Source organism: Trachemys scripta, chromosome 12, assembly GCF_013100865.1.
Source record: "Trachemys scripta elegans isolate TJP31775 chromosome 12, CAS_Tse_1.0, whole genome shotgun sequence".
NCBI lineage: Eukaryota > Metazoa > Chordata > Testudines > Emydidae > Trachemys > Trachemys scripta.
In genome coordinates, this window is record NC_048309.1 from 36,253,625 (window position 1) to 36,262,720 (window position 9,096).

The window sequence follows — 9,096 nt, forward strand, 5'->3', positions numbered from 1 at the left end:
ACTTCCACCTGTAATTATGCTGCCTCTGGCGAGACATAACTGAGAGTATCAATTCAGTACAAACTGCTTAGAGCAGAGCAGTTACAGCCCAAGGCTGGGTTTTCTTTACTATTAAGGCACCAAACCAGCCAAACAGAGAGGACTTTGGTCTCACCCCACTGGGTATCCATAAGTTATACAAGCAATTCCCTTTGACACTCCAGTTTCCCAGTATCACCACCAGCACTGCTCCTTATGGGGATGACTGGTTATGAAAACCAATACTCCAGTAAAAGAAAAAAGGTTCTCCCGATCCCAAAGGACCAAGCCCCAGACCCAGGTCAATATACAAGTCAGATCTAACCCACAAATCACGCTGTTGCCAATCCTTTAGAATCTAAAGGTTTATTCATAAAAAGAAAGAAATATAGATGAGAGCTAAAATTGGTTAAATGGAATCAATTACATACAGTAATGGCAAAGTTCTTGGTTCAGGCTTGTAGCAGTGATGGAATAAACTGCAGGTTCAAATCAAGTCTCTGGAGTACATACATAGCTTGGATGGGTCATTCAGTCCTTTGTTCAGAGCTTCAGTTTATAGTAAAGTTCCTCCAGAGGTATGAAGCAGGATTGAAGACAAGATGGAGGAGATGCAGCTGCCTTTTATATCCTCTGCCATGTGGAAGGACACCCCTTTCTTCTTACTGTGGAAAATCACAGCAGCAAATTGGAGTTGGGAGTCACATGGGCAAGTCACATGTCCATGCATGACTCAGTTCTTTACAGGAAGAGCAGCCATTGCTTACATGTTATGTTGAACGTCCCCAGGAAGACTTCTCATGTGGATTGGAGTCTTCCAAGGTCCATTGTCAGTTAAGTGTTTCTTGACTGGGCACTTAACCTGAAAATTCCTTTCTCAAGAAGCTGACCAAATGCTTCACTAATGCTACTTAGAATCAAACACATTGAGATACAAGTACATAGCCAATATTCATAATTTCAACTACAAAATTGCTACATGCATACAGATAGCATAAGCATAACCAGCAGATCGTAACCTTTCCATAGACACCTTACTGGACCTCCTTTTTACAAGATTTGGTGCAACTATAAGACCCTGGTTGCAACAATGATCTATATGGTCACAGTTCATGTCAATAAAGTCACATTATCCCCATACACTCCCATCTGCCTATCTACACACAGCCGTCTATCCATCCCCATACACTCCCATCTGTCTATCTACGTACAGCCATCTATCCATCCCCATACACTCTCATCTGTCTGTCTATCCATCCCCATACACTCCCATCTGTCTATCTACATACAGGCCCCCAAAAGGAGGACTTAATATTGCTCCCAAAGAATATCAGATTGTTGTTATGATATAAAAATAGCAAGTTTCTCCACCTGGGAAGTAGTTTGTGTAGGAAATGTTTAGTTGCTTAGGCAGCAAATGGGACCATTTATCTTCTTTGTTGAAACTCCTTACTGTTAAATCCAAAAAACCTGCAAGCTACAATTTAAGATCTGGAACAGTTGGTCATATTTGGGGAAGTACTAAAATAATTACCCATCACCTTTCAGTTCTAGACATACCAGACTCTCTCATATCACAGAAGTATTTACCTTTCTGATCTTGTTTCAGTATTGGGGGTATAAATCTGCAAGCTTACCCCAGAACGATTTCATATGTATTTCATTTAATTCAGTGAATGAAAAACGGAATACAAATCAAACAATCACCCCGCAGTCTCGTTTGGCATTTCCTTCTCTTCTGCTGGAGCGAATTCAAGAATAAAAAGTCTCCCTTTCGCTAGCATAGGTGAGGCTTTTGAATAGCTCAGCTCCAATCTTCAGCAGGGTTCGGCTTCTTTCATTCACTCCCAAGTCTATGGACGGTTCGTTGCTGTTATATAGATTTTTTCCCTTTTTCTTCCAAAACAACCTCCCAAATTCGTTGTGCGTCTTCTACAACTGCATCTAGGAATATGTGCAGCGCGAAGCCGGTGGTACTATAAGAAATTCCACCAGCTGTGAGGGCACATAACACAAAATACTGCTACCAGCATCCAAGTCTCAGTCATGGCCTGCAATTTAGCTCCCATTGAAGATGATAATAAAACGCCCATTGACTTCAAAGTGAGCAGGACTGGGCTCTGGCTCTGTAATTCCCACACATATTTGACTGTTAGATCTTTGGCCAAAGGGGTTTTTATCACGGCTTTCAGGTCACTGACAGACTTTCCAGAGAGCTGAGCGAGTTTTTCAAGGGAGTCGTCCTCCAGGCCGAAGCTCTTGGAATAGTCGCACATGCATTTCAGCGAGATGGGAACATTAAAAGCAAGAGAGAGACTTTTGCTACGAGAACCAGGAATCGCAGCCATGCCTCGAGACGCAGCTCCCAACAGGAGGGCTAATTTCCATAGCTGCTGTTTTAGGGCTTCCTTCTTCTTTTGTAAGGTCTGTGGAGAAACGTTCGGCAGGCTGAGCAGGAAAGCGTGTCTCTTGTGACTGGGAAGTTCATGTTCCAAAGTGTCCACTAGGTCGTGGAAATCATACTTCTCTAGATCAAAGCTGGAGAGAAGGAAAACCTTAGGAGAGGTCATCCCTTCTGCTTCAAGGTGCTGTACGCAATTCTCTTTAATCATCTCCAAGATTTTCTCCTCCTTGTAGGTGGAGGGTCGTTGCCTCTTGGCATTATACAAGTCAGCATCTACTTTGGAGCGCACAAAGTAAAACTTCTTTCCCATTCCCCAAATCTCCCTCGTGAGCTTGGCATGGCTGGATTTGAATCGCTCAGAAGCTATAATGATGAAGAAATCATAGCTGTCAAAGTTTACTTTTTCAGGATATTGGTCTATCTGAAAATCTGGTGTTTCAACTCCTGGCATGTCCCAGAATGTTACTTTGGGGTAGGTTGGGTGTGGATAAGGAGTTGGCTTCCTTGTTGTTTCTGTCTCCCCAGTCGCAGCCACATTTTCATCCTCGTGTCCCACACCCCGGATGGCATTGATGAAGGATGATTTTCCAGCACCTGTCTCTCCCGTGATGGCGATATTTAGCGTGGCATTTTCAAATGACTCCAATTCCTCCTTCACTTTGCAAGCTGCTTCTGATGGGTCTTCAGTTTCTAAATGAGCCAGGAGGTTTCCATAGCTCTATAAACCCATCTCTACAACTTCCTTTTGTCAGAGTCCAGATCCATGGCCATCATGAAATTTGTGAGCGCCTCCATCTGCCCCAGAAAAGAAAGAGAATACTTCAGTTATTATTTGTTTTAAAAAGGCAGGATAAGAAAACCCCAGATGGTGTAAGAATCCACAAATACAGGCCCAATTCACCATTGTTCTGCATCTTGTATAGCGCAAATAAACGCAAAGTGGGTATAAAATGGCATGGAATTAGAATGGCAGTGTTCTATACCCCCGTAGCACGCACTTTGCAATGGTGAATTAGGCCCTGATTTGTTTGGGGAACAGGTTTATTTCAACCACCTCAGTCTGTCTCTAGATGACCAAAAAAGTGCTTTTTAAATTGAGTTATCCAATACTATGTTCACAGAGAAGTTAGAAAAAAAACCAGATACTCTTGCTTAGAATCCAAAGCCCTAACACACAAGAACTCAAACCAACGAGAGACAAAGCAGGCTGCTCCTTAAGGCAGAGCAGCACAACTCACCTCGCCTTGCTCTAGGCTGCCTCTTTTCAGACCGACCCAGATCGCACGCTTCCCTACAGAGCTCCCTGCCTGCGAACAGGACCAGGAAACCCCTGACATTGAAAGTGAGAGCTTATCATTGTAACACAGTTTTCAATTCACCAACCTCCTCCTCAGTACATTCCTTAATTGACAAGCACAATAAAAACAAAATCATAAATGTAATCTTATGGGATGGCTGTGATTTCGCTGTGGCCACCCTCTTCTAGAACCACCATCTCCTCCTCATCATCATCTTCCTCTTGCCAACCAACCAAACCTTTTGCCATCTTTACTAACTTCAGGGGTCATGTCCTCTAACCATGCTGAGCTTTTATCTGGTAACAGCTGATCAAGAGGCCTCTACCAGCTATGTCACAGATCTGAATATCGATGCTGTCTGCCTTCAGCAGAAGAGCCTGATGGTCTCTATATCTTGATCTAACACCAGCCACCAAAAATAGCTTCTGGCCACATCTTTCCTGGCTACTTGTTCTGTGATTTGGCCACCCCAAAAGTGTATAGTGCATTACCTTAAGTGAAATGGGGTCATTCCTTGTTTCCAGAGCAATTTCCTTATCTGTAATAGGGAGGTCATCTAGAAAAGAGATTCTATACCCCAAATTTTCCTTCATGGGTGACGCTTAATGGAGGCTAGGAGAGGCTAATCCTCCCCAAACCTCATACCACTGGGGGGGGGGGGGTCGGTGGAAAATTACTAAAGGCCCATGGCCCTGGACAATTTGGGGCCCCTGGAAAAATCTCCCCTCGCTATTGGCCTGGGGCTGGAGGAGCTCTCACTCCTCGGTGCAGAGCTTTTCTGTTCTCAGGGCTGCAGCGGGGGAATGGGCAGGAAAGGAGCAGGAGGGGCTGAGGACTTGGGGGAAGAGGCAGAGTGGGGGAGAAGGGAAGGAATGTGGGGACCATGTGCTCTCTTCAGGGAAGAAGGGAACAAGACCTGTCCCTGCAACACACGGACAATCCATCAAACCTTTGACTCGGGTGATTTGTGAGCTGTGCACGTCAGTGCTGGCAACCTGCTTTTCTGCTGATGTCTGTGGGTTTCTTATGGGAGGGGGAAGATCAGGCGAGCCAGATGCAGCATTGCAGGGTGGGGAGCCTGGCGCTCTGGCCCTGCTTCTCAGTACTCCTGTTTGCCCACCCCCACTCTTCTCCTGTTCATTCTGTCCCCCTTAGAGCCCCTGCTCCTTTTTGCCTCCCTTCAGCCAAGTCCTCCCAGACCCAGCAGCAGAAGCATTAACGAGAGTTCATCTGCCCTCACTAAAGCTGAGCAAATAAGCGATTTTTCAGTTTGGTGGCTAAGCCAAAAAAACAATCGGTTCATTTCTAATCCAAACCATTTTTTTCCCTTCAGTTTTTCTCACTGAAACAAAGAAATTAATAAAAGAAAGAAAAAAATGGTTCGGGTTGAGCAAAATGTCACGTCAACATTTCACTTTGGAAATGTGTTGAAACAAAATGTGGAAATGCATTGTTGCAAAAATGTCAGAACAAATCATTTCAACTATTGAGCAAGTTTTGCCTCATTTTCTAGTCAGCTGAAACCATTTGCCGAATGTGACCTGAATCTGTGAACAGTTTTAATGCATTTTAAAACTTCTACCCAGCTCAATAGTGCGGAGAAATCAACGCAAGGACACTCCTGCTCCCTGCTTGCAGCCAGATGGATGCACGAAACCCCCAGTGGGAAAGAGGCAGATGGGGGTGACAGAATGCAAATGTCACATTCACGAGACCTGGTGGCCTTGATTTAATGCAGCCCCCAATGTGTTACATGAGAACCACAGCGCTGTCCCCCCGCCAAAACCGTCCACAGTCCCCTATGCCCAGCACCCCCACCCAGAGCAGGGCCAGGAGCGCAGCCCCGGGCATGGGCTGGGCAGCTGGACCTCGCCATGCAGGGCCAGGAGCGGCGCACACAGTGCAGGCTGGCAGTCAGGACCCAAGAAGTGGGGCCAGGAACGGAGCCCCACCTAAAACCTGGGAGTGCTGCAGTACCCGGTAAACCCCTAGTTCCCAGTGCCACCAACCCCCCCAAACATACCCACAGACCCACTCACCAGCCCCCTGCTGGCAGGAGCACTGGTGCAGGCTGCGAGATGCTGTCTCCCCCTCAGCCAGCCTCGCCCCCTACCAGACCACTGGTTTAGAGGAAAAGAAGCCTCCACTGGTGAGAAGACTGGAAAGTCAATGGGCTTCAGAGATCCCTTTAGCCTGCAAGGACCCAAGATCTGGTGTCTGTGGGATTCGGGGCAGGCCCTACATGAAAAACAGACCCTGCAAAAAGTGTACAGGGGGAATAAAAGGCCTTCCCTGAAATGTTGGGGTGGGGGACTTGTCCCCCTCCATCATCCTCCCATTATTCTATCTGCTGATTAACCCATCATAAACGACAAGAGACGCTCTCACCATTAGCCCCTCAATGCTTCTTCTGGGCTTTCTTGAAGTTGGGCAGCCGGGCTGGTCTCCGGCTGTGTGTTCTTCCTCGCTCTGACTAACACATAACGAGTGGCAGTGGAGTTATTCCTTAAACTGCAAAGGCAAGAGGAATGCGACCTTGCAAAGTAGCTATGACGCGAGATTGCTTGTGGCAGTTACAGAGGTGCTGACCACAATGGAACACCGCTTTGGGGCTCGGGAAACAAGCACTGAGTGGTGGGATCACATCGTGATGCACGTCTGGGATGATGAGCAGTGGCTGCAGAACTTTCGCGTGAGGAAAGCCACATTCATGGGACTGTGTCATGAGCTCGCCCCAGCCCTGTGGCGCAAGGACACAAGAATGAGAGCTGCCCTGCCACTGGAGAAGCGCGTGGCATTGTACTGTGTAAGCTGGCTACTCCAGACTGCTACCGATCAGTCGCTAACCAGTTCGCAGTGGGAAAGTCGACCGTTGGAGTCGTTTTAATGGAAGTGTGCAGGGCTATTAACCCCATCCTGCTCCGAAAGACTGTGACTCTGGGCAACGTGCGTGACATTGTGGATGGCTTTGCACAAATGGGCTTCCCTAACTGCAGAGTGGTGATAGATGGCATGCACATTCCAATTCTGGCACCAGACCACCTAGCCACAGAGTATGTTAATCGCAAGGGGTATTTCTCAATGGTTCTCCAGGCGCTTGTGGATCACTGTGGGCATTTCACAGACATTAACGCAGGCTGGTCCGGAAAGGTGCATGACGCACGCATCTTTCGGAACACTGGCCTGTTGAAGAAGCTGCAAGCAGGGACTTTCTTCCTGGACGAGAAGACCACCATAGGGGAAGTCAAAATGCTCATTGTAATCCTGGGAGACCCAGCCTACCCCTTAATGCTGTGGCTTATGAAAGAATACACGGGGCACCTTGACAACAGCAAGGAGAGGTTCATCAACAGGCTGAGCAAGTGCAGAATGACTGTTGAGTGTGCATTTGGCTGTTTAAAAGCCCGCTGGTGATGCCAGTATGGGAAGCTGGACATGGTCGATGACAATATTCCTATGCATATAGCCGCTTGCTGTACGCTCCATAATATTTGTGAAGGGAAGCGTGAAAAATTCACTCAGCGCATGGAGACTGATTTTAAACCGTCAGAAACCAGGGCTACTAGAGGGCTACAGCGCAGGGCCATAAGCAGGGCCGGCTCCAGGCACCAGCCGACCAAGCACGTGCTTGGGGCGGCACCTTGTAAGGGGCGGCCAATCTTGGGGTGACGGGGCGGTGCTCTGGGGGTTTTTTGGTTTGTTTGTTTTGTTTTGGCAGGGCAGCGCTCGGGTTTTTTTTGGGGTTTTTTAGGCTTGGTGGGGCGGGGCGGCACTCGGGGAGGTTATATTTGTTTCAGCGGGGCAGCACTCGGTGGGGGGGTTGTTACGGCAGGGCGGCGCTCCGGGTGTTTTTTTTTTCTTTTGGCTAGGTTCGACGGGGACAGGTGAGCAAAGCCCACAGGCAAGTGGGGAACATGGAGACCTGGGAGATGGGTTGGAAACAAGAGGGAGCATGGGCTATAATGGCAGAGAGAAAGGAGGGTCAGGGCAAAACTGGGAGGCAAGAGCAAACCAGTATCTTAGATGCCTATATACAAATGCGAGAAGTATGGGTAATAAGCACTGGAAGTGCTAATAAATAAATACAACTATGACATTGTTGGCATCACTGAAACTTGGTGGGATAATACACATGATTGGAATGTTGGTGTGGATAGGTACAGCTTACTCAGGAAGGATAGACAGGGGAAAAAGGAAAGAGGTGTTGCCTTATATATTAAAAATGTACACACTTGGACTGAGGTGGAGATGGACATAGGAGACGGAAGTGTTGAGAGTCTCTGGGTTAGGCTAAAAGGGGTAAAAAACAAGGCTGATGTCATGCTAGGAGTCTACTACAGGCCACCTAACCAGGTAGAAGAGGTGGATGAGGCTTTTTTTAAACAACTAACAAAATCATCCAAAGCCCAAGATTTGGTGGTGATGGGGGACTTCAACTATCCAAATATATGTTGGGAAAATAACACAGCGGGGTACAGACTATCCAATAAATTCTTGGACTGCATTGCAGACAACTTTTTATTTCAGAAGGTTGAAAAAACTACTGGGGGGAAGCTGTTCTAGACTTGATTTTAACAAATAGGGAGGAACTCATTGAGAATTTGAAAGTAGAAGGCAGCTTGGGTGAAAGTGATCATGAAATCATAGAGTTTGCAATTCTAAGGAAGGGTAGAAGGGAGTACAGCAAAATAGAGACAATGGATTTCAGGAAGGCGGATTTTGGTAAGCTCAGAGAGCGGATAGGTAAGGTCCCATGGGAATCAAGACTGAAGAGAAAAACAACTGAAGAGAGTTGGCAGTTTTTCAAAGGGACACTATTAAGGGCCCAAAAGCAAGCTATTCTGCTGGTTAGGAAAGATAGAAAATGTGGCAAAAGACCACCTTGGCTTAACCACGAGATCTTGCATGATCTAAAAAATAAAAAGGAGTCATATAAAAAATCGAAACTAGGACAGATTACAAAGGATGAATATAGGCAAACAACACAGGAATGCAGGGGCAAGATTAGAAAGGCAAAGGCACAAAATGAGCTCAAACTAGCTACAGGAATAAAGGGAAACAAGAAGACTTTTTATGAATACATTAGAAGCAAGAGGAAGACCAAAGACAGGGTAGGCCCACTACTCAGTGAAGAGGGAGAAACAGTAACAGGAAACTTGGAAATGGCAAGTCTGAAGGAATGCCTAACATAGTGAATGCTAATGGGAAGGGGGTAGGTTTAGCAGATAAAATAAAAAAAGAACAAGTTAAAAATCACTTAGAAAAATTAGATGCCTGCAAGTCACCAGGGCCTGATGAAATGCATCCTAAAATACTCAAGGAGCTAATAGAGGAGGTATCTAAGCCTCTAGCTATTATCTTTGGAAAATCATGGGA

The 9,096-nt window shown here is 46.5% G+C and overlaps 1 protein-coding gene across 1 annotated transcript in view; it reads right to left on the reverse strand.

The window, feature by feature from the left end:
* Positions 1-1,094: 1,094 nt before the first annotated feature.
* The window catches only part of LOC117885378 (interferon-inducible GTPase 5-like), an 18,754-nt gene continuing 10,752 nt past the window's right edge, over positions 1,095-9,096 (reverse strand). The window contains exons 3-4 of the mRNA XM_034786692.1: positions 3,661-3,729; positions 1,095-3,140 (exon numbers count right to left, since the gene is read on the reverse strand). Of these exons, the coding sequence (XP_034642583.1) occupies positions 1,995-3,140; positions 3,661-3,729 (1,215 nt within the window). The 3' untranslated portion in view covers positions 1,095-1,994. The remainder of the gene's footprint in view (positions 3,141-3,660; positions 3,730-9,096) is intronic.